Source organism: Fukomys damarensis, unplaced genomic scaffold (assembly GCF_012274545.1).
Source record: "Fukomys damarensis isolate Sample0158 unplaced genomic scaffold, DMR_v1.0_HiC HiC_scaffold_16, whole genome shotgun sequence".
Lineage (NCBI taxonomy): Eukaryota > Metazoa > Chordata > Mammalia > Rodentia > Bathyergidae > Fukomys > Fukomys damarensis.
The window spans coordinates 83627364-83645953 of NW_022900928.1; the positions used below are offsets into that span (position 1 = coordinate 83627364).

Below are 18590 nucleotides of genomic sequence, written 5' to 3' on the forward strand. Positions count from 1 at the left end.
TTAGTTCTGGTGACGCTTTTGGAGCAGGTCCAGGTTTTCCTGGCTTGAAGGGTCTCCCACCCCTAGACACCCACTTCACCCTCAGTCCTCAAACTCCCCTGTGAGCTAGCCTCCAGTGCAATGTTTGCTAAGCACTCTCCTCAGTGCCTGAGGAGGGAGGGAGTTGTGAGGGATGTGGACAAACCTTCAGAAAGCTCCAGGGAAGAATAGGTCTAGGACTTCAGGAATATCAGACTCTACTCCATGCTGTAGTATCACCCTTCCACTTAGGGACACAGGTGCTGAGCTCTACATTGTGTTTGTGTTTCAGACTATTGAAAATGACTGCATCCAGGACTTGATGTTCCATGGCATCCATCTTCCACGGAGGTCTCCGGTGCACTCCAAAGTACGCGAGGTGAGTAGGCATTTTTGATCACAAAGATTGTGAACACATTGTTAAGATTGTATCTCATCAAAAAAAAAAAAAAGAGGAAAAAAGATTGTATCTCATCCTTTTGGTTTTTATATTATTTTGGTTAGCTTTACAGATTAAGTTACTGTTTGTGTGGTGTTATTCGGAAGGGTTTTTCAGAGTCTTGGTATTTCGCATATGGTAGTTTTATTTTTGCCATCAATGTTGTAATCAGGAAAGCCAAGGTATGCTGTTGTTAAGAAAATCAGAACTGTGTGCGGTAAAAGAGTGAGTTCTAAGGGATATGAGTTATATATCAATAAAGCCATTTAAATCATCTTTCTATAAAGTGAGTGTTCTATTGATGCCAAAATTTGATAATATGGATATAAGAAGAAAGCTGCAGATTATAGCCTCTTATCACCATCAACAAAACTGAAATAAAGAATTAACAACTAGAAAAAATAATCCTCGTCATGTAGTTCTTTTAGGGTACTAATGGTACAAGCTCATTTCAAGTGTAGGCTGCTGTTGTTTAAGAGCTTGCTTAATGTTTTCTGTTTCCCAATTTCATGAATGAATTTTAACTTCTAGAGGAGTGAATTATAAAGGTAAGGCAAAGGATGCTGGGGTTGCAAGTCTGCACAGTGTTAAGAAGATTCTTGCCAGAAAGGAATGGAAGCTAAGGGTGGTGGTGCATGCCTGTAATCCCAGCACTTGGGAGGCTGAGGCAGGAGGATCGCCGTGAGTTCGAGACCAGCCTGGGCTACATAGTGAGTTCCAGGTCAGTCTCAACTACATAGTGAGACCCTGTCTCAAAAAAAAAAAAAGAAAGGAATAGAATCTCTGAGGATGACATGTTTTCTGTTTATTCATAAGTTTTGGGAAGAAGTTAAACTAAATTAAACTTTTTCTGTGAAGGGTCATAAGTCATAAGTCATAAGTGGTGACCCCTGTTCATTAGGGAGTTGTGTCCAGAGCCACTTCGTGTCACCAGTCAGTGGGAACAAGTGTCATGGGCATTTTGGCACCTAGAAGCACTGCTCTGAAGGTCAGAGGTTTAAGTGTCAGTTTTATTGAGGTTATGTGGCTATTAGTAGGCCAGTAGAAATTATTTATTTTTTAAATTTCTAATTAATTTATTGTTTTCTGAGACAAGATCTTGCTATGTTGTCCAGGTAGGCCCTGCTGTCCGGTGCTCAGGTGATTCTCCTGCCTCAACCTACCTAGTGCTTGTGCCATCACCTCTGGCTTGGATAGCCACCCCTGGCTTGAATAGTTTGTGCCATCACCTCTGGCTTAGATATTAGCACCCAAGCTATGCTATAATAACAAGCCTCTGGTGCTTATTTCTATCTCATGCCTCCTGCATCCAGTACTGTCCTACTTCGCACTGAGGAACGTGGTCACAGGGTAGAACAGCCTCTCTTGGGGTACCGGGGGTTGAACTCAGGTCCTTGCCCTTGTGAGGAAGGTGGCAGAACCACTGAGCTAAATCCCTGGCCCTCAGATAATACTTTTCAAATGAAACAACACTGCCTTTCTTTCATTTTTGTTTTGTTTTTTTTAAATCCTTAGGTGCTGAGTTACTTTCAGCATCAAAAGAATGTTCGGCAGGGAGTAGAAGAGATGCTGTATAGATTATATAAGCCCATCCTTTGGAGAGGACTAAAGGTATACATTTCAAATAGTGTATCCAATAAATCTGATGTGGATTGAGATGTGTTATATACATGTACAAATTCTCCATGATGAATGTAATTAATATGTTACTAAATTTTTTAAAAAATAGTGTATCCCATTGAGAATACTCTTTTAAGTGAAATAAATAGGACATAGTTATAAATACTGAATAGTTTCTCTGGTATGAGAAACTGAAAGTGTAAATTAGGATTAAAATGAATAATTGATAATGTGAAATAGGAAGAAAAGGTACTAAGGGGTAGGGGAAGTGGGAGAGGTAGGGGAAGGCAAAAAAGGGAAAGAAAAAAAAAGGAAAAAAATATAAGAATTAAATGGAAACAAAGCTTTTGTAAATAGGGAGGGGTAGAGGGATTGAAGGGAGGGCAAAGGAATGGTGAAAAAATAAGAAGCAAGATACATGTAAAGGTACAAGTTCCCTAAGATGAATGTAAATGTATTGTATAATTAAAATGTAAAAATAAATAAATAAAATGGTGTATCCATGTTCAGGGTGTACCAATTGCAATTTGAATTGATCATTGCTAATTCAGAATGCAATGAGGCAGTAAAAATGAGACTAGAGACTGCATGCTTTGTGGACTTATAGAGCAAAATGTTCTCTTTCTTTTTCTGTTTTTGGAGATGGAATTTCACAGTTTTACCCAGGTTGGCCTTGAACTCCGTGGGCTCAGCCTCTGGAGTAGCTGAGATTATAAGTGGGCATGACCATGCTTGGTTCTCAGCATGTCTTTTCTTATTAAAGCACTTCTTGGGTTTGCTTAATGGGAAAGGTAGAACATTGAGTGCCGAGTACAGGGCTACTCTGAAGCAACTGGGTGGAAAGGTGGTGGATGTGTGTGAGTGCCATTAGGCTCACTGGGCTGCAGGACTGTGATGATGCCCATCCTCTGGCCCTCATCTGACAACTGGCTAGAGCCCAGCCAGCCATTCCTAGTGAGCACAGGAATCTCTCCCACAAATGTCCATCTCTTAATTACACAAAGTGTGCTCTGAAGTGAGGAGGCTGATCTTTTAACATCTATTGGTGCTGAACTGAGTTTTGGCTTAGTTAAATGGCAGTCTCACCAAGTTTGGTGATGTTGGAAGCCAGGGCCTAATGCATACTGAGCACACTCTACCATTGAACCCCCACCCAGTTTGGCCAAATCAAATATTGTAATTGTCTTTCATTCAAATCTAAATCTGTGTTGAAATAATAGAAGTATCAGTTTAGGGACATTAGACTTAAGCCTTTGCTATCTCTGGGATTCTAAAAATACTGTTCTCTTAATTTTATAGACCAGAAACTCTGAAGTTCGATCAAATGCTGCATTGTTGTTTATTGAGGCATTTCCTGTTCGAGATCCTAACTTCCATGCTGAGGAGATGGATAGTGAAATTCAGAAGCAGTTTGAAGAACTGTATGTACGTATCTTATGTGGTGGAGCTGCTGATGGACTTCTTCTGTGTCCAGACCGTGGTACCACTGTTATATGGTGGCCCCTCCTCAGCTGTGATTATAGCTGGCATTGGTTGCCCTTCACCTGGCAGACAGCCCTTTCTTGGCACCTATTCCTGCTACTCCCTTGTAGATGTTTAGAGTCCCCACACATTCTTTTGGATTGTCCATTCCAGGAACCTCCCCAGAGACCTGGACTTGCTCAGTATGTTCTCTTGTCCTCATGCACATGCTTGCTGCCAGCTCTTGCCCCATGTCTTCCTGCCCAGAGCTAGTGGTCTGTCTCTGTGTCCATGACTCTGGTCCTTATTTTCAGGGACCCTTTGTCAGAGTGTCCTAGTTACATTGCCTCTGCTCCTTCCTCTGTGAACCTGACACTAACTCTTTGTTAGAGAAGTTCCTCAATCCTTTTATTTATGTCATCACTAAACACTTTATTTACCTATTTTTCATTTGGGGCAGGAGCTAGATAAGTGCTTAATCCATTTTGAAGCTTGTATTTTTCATTTTTTTTTGTTTGTTTGTTTGTTTTTTGTTTTTTGCTTTTGGTACCGGGGCTATAACTCTGGTCCTTGCACTTGCAAGGCAGGCCACCAAACCGCTGAGCTAAATCTCCCGCCCCAAGCTTGTATTTTTCTACTTGAAAAAGAAACTAAAAATTATTTTGTACTTATAGAGTTTAGTAAGTAAAAGTTTCACACACAATAAAAAGTAGAGCAGTGCAATGGATACCTCTGTACCCACAGCTGGTTCACTCCTTCCCTAGCAAGCCTAATCTGACTTGTTTTGAAACATCAGAAATACCATATCATTTCAGTTAAATACTTCAGAAGGTAATGTTCAAAGACAGGATCTTGGCTAGTTGTGGTGGTGCATGCTGTAATCCCAGCACTTGGGAGGCTGAGGCAGGAGGATCACTGTGAGTTCAAGACCAGCCTGGGCTACATAGTGATTTCCAGGTCAGTCTTAACTACATTATGAGACCCTGTCTCAAAAAACAACAACAAAAAAAACAAAGGCAGGATCTTTTTTTGCCATCAAACATCCAGTCACTGTTTCCATTTTGCTGGGTTCATTTGAATCTGTATTTAGCTAATTAGCTAAGACTCAGCTATTGTTCCCATTCAGGCAAGCTCTTTCTTTTTCTATTTTTCTTGGCACTGGGATTGAACCTAGGGCCTTTCACTGAGCTACATCCCCAGCTCTTTTTTACATTTTATTTTGAGACAGGGTCTTGCTAAATTAAATTGACAAGGCTGGGCTTAAACTTGTGAACTTCGTGCCTCAGCCTCCCTGAGTGCTGGGATTAGAAGTGTTCACTACCACACTGGCACACTGGGCTTCTTCTTTTTTTTAACTTGCTTTTTTTTCTTTTTTTTTTTGCTCCTGGGGATTGAACTTGGGTCCTTGTGCTTGCAAGGCAGGCAGCAGAACCACCGAGCTAAATCCCCGGCTAACTTGAAATTTTTGACATTATTGGAGGAGAAGATTATCTACTGAGTTTCCCAGAGTCTGTTTGGTAGAACTCATTTCCATATCTCTTAATGTTACTGAGCCCTTGTGTTTCTTGGAGGTCAGTAACTACATGCAGTTGAGGGGATTCACGTTGGTGCATCTATGTTTGTCGTGTGAGAATTTGCCCTGGTGGTGTCGTGTGCTTCCTTGGAGGGTATATAACCAGGCTGCCTCATTTTTTCCTTCTGAATTGTTAACCACCACACACAGTGCTAGCCTGCATTAGTGCATTACAGCGGAGTTGTTTTACTGTGGGCTCTGTGCACTATAGTATTTTGTGATTGAAGATAGAGGTGTCCATAGGTGGTGTCTGCCTGGCCCGCCTCCTGTGGTTGACAAATCTGAGGGGGATGGCGTGCTTGAGCCATGCCCTCGAGCCTTGTCAATGGAGGTGACACATGAGCACACCATGTTTGAGGTTACTCTTAAATACAAGTAGTCTGGGATCTAGGAATCCACACACAGTGGCATTCCTTAGCTGTGGGTTCTGTATCTGGATTCCACTCACTGCAGTTTGAAAATATTTGGAAAAATTTTGTCTGTTCTGGACATGTACAGACTTTTTTCTTGTCCATATTCCCTAAGTAAACAGTTGTTTACATAGCATTTACATTGTTTTAGGTCTTATACATGATGCAGTGATGATTTAAAATGTACAGGAGGATGTCTATAGCTTATATGCAGTTGCTGCACCCTGTTAATGTAGGACTTGAAGCAGCTGTGGATGGGTACCCTGGTTCCTATCTTCCTTGGGTATTGGGGGAGGATGGATATATGATCAGTACTTCTGTAACTTTAAATGGCTGTATTAAGTTGTAAACTCTAAAAGTGCTAATGTATAAAGCAGATACTCATATTAAGGGAACTCAGTGAACTCATTTAAGATTTTTAAGCCTTTTCCCCCACTCTTGCTTATAGAGCCTTCTAGAAGATCCTTATCCGATGGTCCGTTCCACAGGAATCCTTGGTGTTTGTAAAATAACATCCAAATACTGGGAAATGATGCCTCCCACCATTCTCATTGACCTCTTGAAGAAAGTGACTGGGGAGCTGGCATTTGATACTAGCTCAGCTGATGTGCGTTGCTCTGTCTTTAAGGTAAGATTTTACAAAGTAAGGTTTTATAAAGTACAGAGAAGGGAAAAGATAAAAAAAAAATCAACCATTATCCTCCTCTGTAGAGATAATACTATCGATACTTTAGTTCTGTTTCCAAACTAAAGTTTAAAAGAAACCAAAAGTGTTTTTTATAGACAGTGACTCCTCACATAATACTAGTTAGATTAGTGTTTGGGAGGGTGCTCTCAGAACCTTATGGGACGTCTTAGAGAAAGAGGATGCATGTGTGAAGGCACCCAGAATATGATCCGTGGGGCTTGTGAAGGGATGTGGCCTGACTTTCACAGTGTGGGAGGGCTGAATGCTGTCCAGATCTGGTGGGTGCCTGAGGCCCAGCATCCCAAAGGAGGCAAGACTGAGGACCAGCGCAGGGGCCTTGGTCTGCAAGGTCTGCAGTCCCTACCAGATCTGTAGTAATGTCTGCATGGTGTGGGGGTTGGTGGGGATGTATGGTGACTCCGGGTTCTGCATCTTCTGCAGGAAGACAGGGAGCTGCATGCAGAGCTGCTCCTGCAGTTGGGGGTTTCCCGGGAAGAGTGGCATGTTCACCGTCATCTGAGTAGCAAAGTCAGGGTTCTGGGCCAGCATCTGCATCATGCTGCACATGTAGGGAGCCAAGATCATTTTCTGCATTAGCTAGGGGTTCTCAGATCTGCTGCAGAAGCACCTGCGTTTTTGGGCTGTTGAACATCCCTGACCCTATCTAGACTGGCTGCATTGATCTCAAAGGGGTTCAAGACTGTTCAGTGCACCTGGCTGTTCCCCGACCCTCCAGTGCCCTCCCCTCTGGCCCCAGGGGCCTGGGAGGTAGGGGGTGAGAGGTTCCAGGGATTTGGGGTGAGGTGGGGGGCTCTTGAATTTCAGTCCACAGAGGCTGGAAGGAAGAGCTGTCAGAGTTCCCAGCCAGGGAGGAGAAGGGATTGTTGCCGAACTGCTCCGGGCAGCCCTGAACATGGCCTCCTGGATGTCTGTATACATGTGCCAGAGAGCATTGTAACCCCTGGGAATGCTTTCCAGATTGCTCAGGACCTGGTCCTGGTTCTGCATCATCTCGCATCATGGCTGATTCTGAGTAAGCTCCATGTCTGCCCCATGAGCTCAAGGTTTTGAGCATGTGGCTGACTTCTGCATTCCACTCTATCAGCTGCTGCATAGAGTATAGACGTAGTAGCACTGGGGAGGGACCTCCCCCACTGCTCCTTCGACTTCCACTGCCAGCATCCGAAGTGGTGCTGCCAGAGGTGGAAGGCTGGGCAGGGATGGCAGGTAAAGCAGGCGTGGTGGAGGGCACTGAGGCAGGGTCAGGAGTGGAGGGGGAAGAGGCAGTGGCAGAGCTGGATCTGGAGTCTTCTGAGGGGTCTTGATGACCAGATGGACAGTGAGCCCGTCCTTGATCCCATGCTGGTTCAGCATGTCTCCATCCTTGAGGATCTTGCCTGAGAAGATCAGGACCAGCTGATCCTGCTAAGCCTTAAACCTCTGGGTGATTTCCTCTTTGAATTCCTTGACCAAGGCTCACTCACCGATCACAATTTCCTCCTTGTCCCTGGGAGTCTTGATGATGACCCAAATGGGGGGCCTCACCTTGGGCCCCGCTTGGCTCTGCCATGCTGCTGCCACCACCCGGCCATCCATCAGCCTGCTGACTCCTTCTCCTCCTCCCTGCCCACCCTGATTATCAGTTTTTGAAACCATGTCGATGCATTAGAAACATACTTTTGATATGAAACTTAGAAAAAAATGTTATTTTCTATAAGTATAATTATCTCTAGTACACATAACTGCATGTCTTCTAAATGAATTTTGTTTGCCTGAACTTTATATTGGCATGTTCTGATTTTGAACTGTTTTTCCTTTGACGTAGTGCCTACCGATAATTTTGGATAACAAATTGAGCCACCCTTTATTGGAACAGCTGTTGCCAGCACTTAGACACTGTCTCCATGACAACTCAGAGAAAGTGAGAGTGGCTTTTGTGGATATGCTGTTGAAAATCAAAGCTGTGCGGGCTGCAAAAGTAGGTAACCAGCAGTTTTCTTGTTGGAGACATGAAATAAACAAGTGCATTTGAGCTGGGCGTGGTGGCGCATGCCTTTAATCCCAGCACTTGGGAGTCTGAGGCAGAGGATCCCTGTGAGTTGGAGACCAGCCTGGGCTACATAGTGAGTTCCAGGTCAGTCTGAACTACATAGTGAGACCCTGCAAAACAAAAAACAAACAAAAAAACAAGTGCATTAATTTTAATCCAACAGAAAGTGATTTTTATTCTCAGTCTTAATATCTGCATTTTAAGCAAATTGATAGCTGGAATATTTGATCATGATCATGTGTCATAAAATTTTTTGTGTTTTTCATTGAAGGTTTCAGAAATATAAATTTTTATTTCCTTTTTTAATACATTAAATAGTTCCCCTTACATGATTTAAAAAAAATTATGTGTGAAAGTGTTTATTGAAATATTTGCTGTAGTATTTAAATACTGGGTACCTGGTAAGCACATAACTGTTCCTTGGGAAGGTTGGCTTTAAGCTTTGTCTTCACAAGTGGAGTAAGAAGATACTTGATGGTAAAGATACTTACCTGGTAAAGATACTTACGAGGTAAGATACTTTAAAAAATAGACACTTGGGCATTATACAAACTGCTGATGTAATTGTCCCTTCCAGTGCTAGTTCTGTTTAATTTCTTGTTAAAAATGTTGGGTGTAGTGTTCTTAATCTCCCTGTTATATAGCAACACTGTGAACTTTCTCTGTTTTATACTCTGAGAGAGTCCCTTTAAGTGCTGTTTTGTTGTGCCGCAGCATTTGAAACACCCTGACAGGTCCATTAGTGTAGGGTCCCCTGAACAAATGGGTGTGTTCATAGGAGAAATGATGCTGTGTGGCTGCAAAACAAGATGGTCTTTTTCTGGGGCTTCTAAGATACATCAGTAAAAAATGAAGTACAGAAGTGTTCATAGTGTGTGACCAACAGTAAAAAAAAGAGGAAGTTATATATATATATATATATATATATATATATTTGCTCAGATATATATAAGGAACCTCTAGCGGAAAACAAAAGCATTAGTGACTGCTGCCTGAGGTGAGGCACAGGTAATGTCCAGGGCCAGAGTTGGGGGCTTTATTACCATGGAAGACACATGTGTTAGAAGAAACTAAGATTTAGAGTGATCTGTGTAGTATCTGTTGTCATACCCAGTTGAATTACTTGGAGTTTTTGTTGGAAATCACAGAGCCTGTGTGATCTGTTTCTGTCCCCTGCTCTATTCCTCTACTACTATTCTATTGGCCTGTCTGTCTGTCTGTCTGTGTTGGAGTACTGTGCTGACCAGGTTGTTACAGTTTCACACTAGTCTCACACTGTGAGCTCTCCAGTTTTATTTCTTTAAAAATTATCTGGCTGTTTGTACTCTTTGCATTTAAATGTAAAAGAGATGGCATGTCAGTTTCAACAAAACCTGCTGTAATTTCGATTGCCTTGTTTTGGTTTGTGTGTTTTCTGAGACACGGTCTTGCAGTATATTTCAGACTAGCCTTGAAATTACTGTGTAGCCCAGGCTGGTCTTAAACAACAGTGGTCCATGTGCCTCAGCCTCCCGATTGCTGGGATTGCAGATGTATGCCACCATGCCCAGCTTGCCTTTTTTTTTAACAGTCTATTAAAATTTTAGTTATCAGTCTAAGGGGGTATTTTTGGTGTAGTGTTATGCTTGAGTGTAAAATTGTTTGCCAGTGATTTGTGAGGTAGTATCTGGAAGGGAAATGGAGATAACATTCGTTTTCAGTTTCTTAGTAGAATCTGCCCAAGTGAACTGTCTAGAAACTCTGGATCTTTTCAGTAGAGGTGCAGTGTGATCTGTCTTGGTTTGACGTATTACTGGTGTGCAAGGTGAGCTTCAGGAAGAGAATGATGGAGAAAGAGTGGGCTGTTGAGTGTGGGGTAATGGGGACCCAGTGTTAGGAGAGGCTGCCTACTGTAGAAGCAGGGACTCAAAAGGGATGCCCTCTGAGAAAGTAGTAGAGCGTCCATGTCAAAACTAGTAACTTTTTTTGTTTTGTTTTTTTGTACCAGGGACATAACTCAGGACTTTGTGCTTGCAAGGCAGGCATGGTGCTACTGAGCTAAATCCCTGGCCCATTTTGTATTTATTTTTTTGTGGTGCTGGTGATGGAACCTAGGGCTTCATACATGCTAGGCAAGTGTTCTACCGCTGAACTACATCTCCTATCCTAATTACACATTTTTAAAATTCACTTTTTATATTGGTTAAAGTTACTGCATTTTAAGAAATTTAAAAATGATTAGATTGATAATCATGGCTATTTGGCACTTTACTGTACATTAATCATAGTGTTAAATAATTATAATTAACCTTCCCAACTACCTTTTACTTGGGTGATTTGTACATTGGTACTTCATGATATGTATCTATCTATTTTTTGAGACAGGCTATAGTTCACTTCAGGCTGGCCTCAAACTCTCGGCAATCTTCCTGCTTCGCAACCCTCCCAAGTGCTGGGATTACAGATGTGTGCCACCATGCCCAGCTTTTTTTTTTTTTTTTTTTTTTTTTTTTTGGTACCAGGGATTGAACTCAGGTTCTTGCACTTGCAAGGCAGGCGACAGAACTTCTGAGCTAAATCACCAGCCCTCCAGCTTTATTTTTTATTAGTACATGTTTGCAGTACACAATGTTAGCATTTCTTTTGTGGAGTTGATACATGTACATAACACATCTTAATTCTGTTTTCATCCCCTTGAAATGTAGACTTACTAATTCTACCCTTCATGGAAAAATGAGTTTCTAGTATAATTATTTTATTTATTTATTTATTTTTTCTTTCTTTCTTTCTTTCATTTTTTTTTTTGTTCCAGGGATCGAACTTGGGATGTTGTGCTTATAAAGAAGGCAGCCGAACCACTGAGCTAAATCCCTGGCCCTAGTATAGTTATTTTAAATGAATTTTCATGAATTTTCTTTTCCTTTTTTTTTTTTAGTACTGGGGATTAAACTCAGGGCCTTCTCATTGAGCTGTATCTCTAGCTGTTTTTAAACATTTTTAGACAGGGTCTTATCTAGTCATTAATTTGTCCAGGCTGGGCTTGAAATTGTGATCTTCCTGCCTCAGTCTCCCAGAGTGATGGGATGTACCACCATGCCCAACTTTGCATGAATTTTCTTGAATGTAAAAAGTAATTCCTCTTTGGTTATATTCTGGAAACATCCCTCAAGCAGTTTTGGAGATTATGTGAGCAATTGCTGGTTTCCTTCTGCACATGTGCTTTTCACAGTTTTGGAAAATATGCCCCATGGAGCACATTTTGGTTCGTCTGGAAACGGAGTCTCGACCTGTGTCTCGGCGCCTGGTGAGCCTCATCTTCAACTCCTTCCTGCCTGTGAACCAACCAGAGGAGGTCTGGTGTGAGCGCTGTGTCACGCTGATCCAGATGAATCCTGCAGCTGCCCGGAGGTTCTATCAGTATGCCCATGAGCATACCGCCTGCACCAATATAGGTCTGACTGCCCTTCCTGTCCTGGCCTGGTGCACATTCCCATGGTTTCCCGGTTTCATCATTTTAGTAAACTCCATGCTTTATTGTATTTCTTAATGGTTTCCTTTAAAATAAATTAAGTAAGCCAGGCATGGTGGCGCATGCCTGTAATCCCAGCACTTGGGAGGCTGAGGCAGGAGGATCACTGTGAGTGAGTTCAAGACCAGCCTGGGCTACATAGTGAGTTCCAGATCAGTCTCAACTACATAGTGAGACCCTGTCTCAAAAAACAACAACAACGACAAAAAAAAAAAAAAATTAAGTAATTGTGATTTGATTTTCCTATTAGAAGTTAATTTTGTAGAAGAAACAGCTAAGTTAATTATTATTATTAAACATTTTAGCAAAGCTGATCCATGTTATTCGCCATTGCTTGAATGCATGCATCCAGAGAGCATTAAGAGAGCATCAGGAAGACCAAGAGGAGCGGGAGAAGGAAAATATGAGTGTGAGTGCTCGAGTGTTAATTTGGTGATATCCCTTTTCAGGCTGTTACATCAGGGTTTTTATTTTTCTATTTGCTCCTTTAGTATTGATCATAAACTATTGATAATATATAACACACACACATATATAATATGTAATAAATGCATATGTGTGTGTGTATATATACATACATATGTGTGTGTGTGTCACACACACACACATATGTAAAGTAGAGATACTAAAGGTGGTTTCTGACATAGGGTCTCACACAAGGTTCTACTAAAACATCTTGGGGCTGAATTTTTACACATGAGCTATATGTAGAATTATCTTTTTATGTGTGATTTGTCAAAGGGACTCTTTCTTTTCCTGCTGATTTTAAGAACCCAAATGTCCAGTTATAGCAGAAGAAAGTAGTATTTAAGACTTGGGCATACTACTTACCAGTAATGAGCTGTGGAATATAAAGTAAAATTTGGGGGTTGTTTTGAAGCATCTGGCTCAGTTATGAAGCTGGACTGCAGAAGAGAACAGTTTCTCTCTAACTGAAGCCAGAACTGGTATGCTCACTTCATGGTAGGTCCTAGGCCAACAGCATCTCTCAGCTGCTGCTGTCCCTGTTCCCCCTGGAGAGGCAGTCAGGTGTGCTCATACTCTGCCTCTTCTACAAGGTGGCTTCTCAGTCATTGTCACAGTGGTTCCAGGACATCCCCTGTTGCACCTCAGCAGGCCTTAGCTGTACCAGTGCATAGCTGTTTCCCTTTTCTCTCTGCCCCACAGACAGTTAAAGTGAGCTGAAATTATTCAGCAGGAGTTTTGCTGAAAAAGTACAAGGAAACAGATGTGTAGCAGAGAAAGAAGAGCATAAGGAGATCCTTACACCACCACTGCCTAGCAGCTTCCGTCACACAAATGGAAGCCTCCACTGAGCATTCAAGGGTGGGTGGGTGGAATATGAACCCCTTCGCTTGGGCTTTCCCTCACTGTGTAGCAAGGGAGTCCAGAGCTCAGGGAGGCAAGTGATGCAGTATGCTGATTTCACCATGCTGATAGGCGCTTCCCAGAGCCCAGCTGTGTGCAGACAACTGTGACTGGTAGTGAGTAAATGAATCCAGTTGTGGATAGACAGCCTCTCTGGGCCACTGTGCACTGGCACCGGGATTGGAAATGCTTTGCAAAAGCATTTATACAAACAAAAATGTTTGTATTGCCATAGTTGAGAGGCTTTTAGATTTTCTAAATACTGAAGGAATTTCTCACCTCATTATTAATACTTAGACATTATTAGAAAACTTGCATTATAATGTTTTAGGTCAAGTTGTGTGTCACTGGAAAAGACAAGAGTTTAGAAATATGTACTTCCATTGCATCCTGTAAGAAAAAGTTTACATAACTTGTCATATAGGTATTTGCATTCTAGACAGAGGTTTGGGAATACATAGCCACATTGTAACCTGTGTTAGAAAAAATATAATTTGTCATATATGTATAGGTATTCTCACTGTAAAAACATCTGTATGGCTAGAAGAAAAAATTTTTTAAAGTGGCCTTTTAGGTCTTTTTCATCATCTACTAAAAAAATGTTTTCTTATAAAATAAGAGATGGCCTCATATTTAATGAACTACTGCTTAGGAGTTCAGCATGTTTTTCAAGTGATGTTCGTGAAGAGATATGGTGGTTTTCTTATGAAATTTTAATGATAACCCTGCTGTGCTAAATCATGGGCTTCTTTAGTTTGTTGAAAAAACTGTGCATTTATATTTTCCTGAGTGTATGCTGATAGCCCATGATGATCATGTACCTGAAAGCTTGGTGTAAACCACAGACACACTCTGATAAATCCCCTTAGATCCACAGAGATGGAACTGGAAAAAGTAAAGTTAAATTCAGAATGAAAACTTGCTGTCAACCTATGCTTTAGATTGTTCTTTTGGTACCTTCTAAACCCTTAGGAGTTTCTTTGCTTTGTAAATTTGAGTGTCCTTAATGTATCCCCCCATTAAGTGCATGTTGAAATAGCTAACTTTTTGTAGAAACCACATTTGCTTTTCTGTGTACTTCGCTTAATCAAATTTAATTTTTCCTAGTCTCACACTAGAGCAGTTAGCAAAAAAGGTAACAAACCCAAACTGAATCATCCTGCCCAGCTCAAGGCAGACTTTCTAACCTTGGCTCTAGAGTCAGTTGCTAGACTGCCCCTATGTGGCCACACCGCAGGCCTCCTTGGTGGGGTCTCAGCTGAGTGAGTCTGCATGTCTCTGTCACCAGAGACAGTGCTAGTCACTGGTACAGATGAGGGTTCCTGGTGGTGTTTGTTGTGTGGTGCTACCAGCTCTGTGGGTAGAGGGAAATTACTAGAGCATATTTGTGGCTTACACTGAGCACTCATGTACTGCCAGCATATGATCAGGCAAAGGCAGATGACACAAACCAGAGAAGCCTGCCTTGCAGTCGTTAATTTGGATCCATCATTCCAGGCTCAGGGCTGGGTTCCACTGGCTGAAAAATGAAGTGGAGGCAGTGGGTCCTGCTGGGCACAAAGAACATAGTTAGAATTTATTTCTTGGGTTGGATTTGAAAAAAAATTACTTCAATAAAGACTCTAAAATAGAGAATAAAGTCATATTAGAATATGAAGCAGTAGATTTGATATTCTATACAGTTCTGTCTTAGGCCTATAATCCTGAAGTGTGCTTTTGATGATAGTGCTCTTGTCTCTTAGTACTTGTTATTCCATTCTAGGTTCTGGACAAAACACTGTCGGTAAATGACGTTGGGTCCATGGCAGGTTTACTAGAAATCATTGTGATTCTCTGGAAGAGCATCCATGGAAGTCTGGAAAATAATAAAGAGGCCAAAGTTTATACTGTTAACAAGTTTGCCTCTGTGCTTCCAGAGTATCTGAAAGTATTTAAGGTAAGTGTAGGGCCATCTGCTAGTGAGGTATGTCAGGGTTACATTGTCTTAGAATTTGGGGTATGTTGCTAGCATGTTTACCCCCATACGAGTTTGTCACTCTACCACTGGAAGAGTAAACTCATACTTGCCTTACCATGTGATTCACTAGGCCTCTGCTTCATATCCTCAACATCCAGAGCAGTGTCTACTGTGAATGCTTGACTTTTGTGTTCTAATGGCCAGAAACATATTCTAGGATCCAGGAGTGTGCAGGGTTGGAGAAGGGGACTTGGTGAGAAGGAGGTACACTTGCACCAACCCCATCCCTCTACAGCCTAGAGGCACTTGGGGAGCAGCCACCCTTTGGCACTGGTGTCATGTCTGTTACCATGGCACTCAGAACTGTCTGTAAGATTCCTCTTTTTGGGCTAGGGATGTGGTTCAGTGGTGCCATGCCAGCTTGGCAAACACAGGACCTGAATTTGATCCCCAGTACCGGGGGGAAAAGAGAAATGCTTGTATGTATGTATGTATGTATGTATGTATTTATTTATTTATTTATGGCAGGGTTTCACTATATAGACCAGGCTGGCCTTGAACTCAGTTTGTAGCCCATTCTGGCCTCAAACTCACAGCAATCCTCTTTCTTGCCTTAGCCTCTCTAGTGCTGGAATTATAGGTGTGCACCACCATGCCCACCTCATTTTTTTTTAATTGTTTTTTTCTTGACAGACAAAAAAGTTGTATGTATTTATTGTATTTGACATGTTGTGAAATATGTATACCTTCTAGAATGGCTAAACAAGCTACATAACACATGCATTACCCCGCATACTTAGCAATTTCCATGGTGAAAATCATTAAGATATGTTAGAGATTTCTGAGAATGCTGTGCAATCTTTTGTTGCCAGCTGTTGTCACCTTGCTATGCAGGAGGTCACTTGAACTTGCTGCTCCTGGCCCACTGGAACTTGTGTCCTTTGATGAACCACTCCCCTGTACCTGTCCGCCCCACCTCCAGCAACCACCATTATCTCTCCATGTGTGTTTTCTATTTGGTTGAAAGAAACCCTCTCATTCCTTAACTTTTATTTCTGAAGGAAGTTCAATTATATGTCTAAGCCCTGCAGAAAGTTCATTTTTCAAAACCAAATTTAAAGAAAGATCAATTGTTAAAAATGCAAAGTTGGGTCAGAGATTTAGCTCAGTGGTGCTGCCACCTGCTTCTGAAGAACAAGGTCCTAAGTTTGATCCCCAGTACCAAAAAAAAAAGCAATTATTCCCAGCTATAAAAAAATCGTAATTTAAATACTATGTCTAAGCCCTGCAGAAAGTTCATTTTTCAAAACCAAATTTAAAGAAAGATCAATTGTTAAAAATGCAAAGTTGGGTCAGAGATTTAGCTCAGTGGTGCTGCCACCTGCTTCTGAAGAACAAGGTCCTAAGTTTGATCCCCAGTACCAAAAAAAAAAGCAATTATTCCCAGCTATAAAAAAATCGTAATTTAAATACAAAAATTTTATGTGTGTCCTTTGAACCAACCATAGTCTTCTGCTAATTGCATGTGACTTTTGCCACTCAGCTTTGACCTTGGGTCCTTATTTCTGTGATGATCAAGTCTAACCTTCATTCTGCTCCTGAAGGAAAACATGGCCTGCCACATGGGTGGATCATCTCAGTTGCCAAATTCACTAGTAAATTTTAAAATGCAGCTTATTACCATGGATTGAGAAACCAGCATTACCTCAGAAGGTGACCAAGCCCACCACACAGAGCTAGGATGACAGATAAGCAGGGTGCTGGGTTTCTAGGATCAGAGGGCAGTGAGTGGTTGATCTTGTGTTTGTGACCTGGCTTCTCTGCTGCCAGGAGCTGGGGCAGCTAGGTCCTTTCCCTTGAAACAGCATTTCTGAGCTACACCTCAATCTCCTTGAAGCATTAAGAATTAATTTCTGTCTCTGTTGGGAGTTGAGGGCCAGTGGTTAACAATGCAAATGAAGAAAACATCAGATTTTGGTTTTGCTCCTGTTTCTGCCCTTAGAATTCACCATGCTTTCATTCTACCAGGCAAGAATGTTTCTTGACAGACTCTCAATGATTGAAATAGGCTTAATTTGCTTTGTTGTTGGAGTAGTGAGGTTTAGTTTTCCATTTAAACGTTGGAAGAATTACTGGAGTGCTGACTGAGGGACTTGGGGAATAAATGAATGGAAGTCATGAGGAGAGGCTTCCAGAGTGTCTAAGAGTGTCACAGATTCTGCATTTGTTCTGTTTTGCTCTATGTTTCTAGGATGATCGCTGCAAGATCCCTTTGTTCATGCTGATGTCCTTCCTGCCATCGTCCACCGTCCCTCCATTCAGGTATGCTGCAGTGTGGCAGAACCTTGGCTGTGATGCTGGCTGGGTCACTGACTACCCATACTGAACTTTCACTCCAGAGCCCTCCTGTGCTGGTGGCACGATGTGCTTGTGAGCTCTGGGACTGTTGAGTGATGAAGAAGAGACCCTGAGGATTTAAGGTTACTACTGCACTTAAAAATCTGGGGATTCTGACACCTGATGTGGTGAGACTGAGAGGCCATGGGAGGCTCTGAGCACTTGTGGCCTCTGGATTAAGATGTGCCATGAGAACAAAATACATACGGAATCAGAGTCCTGGTGTGAAAGGGAGGATGCTAAACATTATGTGCTAAAATGATTTGGATAGATTGTGTTAAATAAGGTGTGTTATTGAAATTCATTTCACTTATTTTTCTTTACATTTTAAAATATGGGTGCTAAAAATTTAAGTTACATGCTGGATTTGTTTGTTTTTTTTTTAAGCGCTAAGGTCCTTGTGCTTGCTGGGCTAGTGTCCTGAGGTTGAACCACACACATCTCTTTTTGCATCCTTTCACATACTATTTTCTGTTGGACACTGTGGCTCTAGAGGTTTGACTACCACAGTAAAAATTACTTATTAAAACAAACAAGAACAAAAATAAATGTTTTGGTGCCCCCCAAAAATTAATGCCTGGAATTAGGAACCCTTGCTATAGAACCTGAAAGAGATGGCACAGAAATATGATGGCAGAAATAAAGGGCTCTGTGTTTGGGGTCCTTGATCTTTCAGTACTTTCAAAAGCAGCTCTCCATGTGTTGTTTCGAGAGGAACATGTGCTTCTTCCTGCCCTGGGGGCAATGTCATGCTGTTAATGTTGTAAGAGAAGCCTCTACACCAGAACTTCTTGCTTTTTGATTTTCCTCACTTAGGGGGTCTTGCTGTTGAAATGTTAACTTGGTTTTATGTACTTGGCATTCTCAGCTGTGGGGTGATATCCACCTTGAGGAGCCAGGAGGAGGGCGCTGCAGACAAGAGCTACTGCACCTTGCTGGACTGCTTGTGCTCTTGGGGACAGGTGGGGCATGTCCTGGAGCTCATTGATGACTGGCTGCCAGGGGAGCAGCCCCAGGCCAAGGTGCGTGTGGACTCTGTGGAGTCTGGCAAGGAGGGACAATGTCTATTGGAAATTTTATTCTCTCCTGGGATGCGAGTTC

At 41.9% G+C, this 18590-nt stretch overlaps 1 protein-coding gene across 6 annotated transcripts in view; it reads left to right on the plus strand.

The window, feature by feature from the left end:
• The window catches only part of Ncapg2 (non-SMC condensin II complex subunit G2), a 57427-nt gene that overhangs the window by 15350 nt on the left and 23487 nt on the right, over nucleotides 1-18590 (plus strand). For all 6 annotated transcript variants that reach the window (XM_010641640.3, XM_010641624.2, XM_010641658.2 and 3 more), the window contains exons 9-18: nucleotides 311-397; nucleotides 1973-2068; nucleotides 3377-3502; nucleotides 5970-6149; nucleotides 8035-8187; nucleotides 11468-11690; nucleotides 12073-12176; nucleotides 14898-15071; nucleotides 17344-17414; nucleotides 18358-18511. In XM_010641640.3, coding sequence (XP_010639942.1) covers nucleotides 311-397; nucleotides 1973-2068; nucleotides 3377-3502; nucleotides 5970-6149; nucleotides 8035-8187; nucleotides 11468-11690; nucleotides 12073-12176; nucleotides 14898-15071; nucleotides 17344-17414; nucleotides 18358-18511 — 1368 coding nt within the window. The remainder of the gene's footprint in view (nucleotides 1-310; nucleotides 398-1972; nucleotides 2069-3376; nucleotides 3503-5969; nucleotides 6150-8034; nucleotides 8188-11467; nucleotides 11691-12072; nucleotides 12177-14897; nucleotides 15072-17343; nucleotides 17415-18357; nucleotides 18512-18590) is intronic.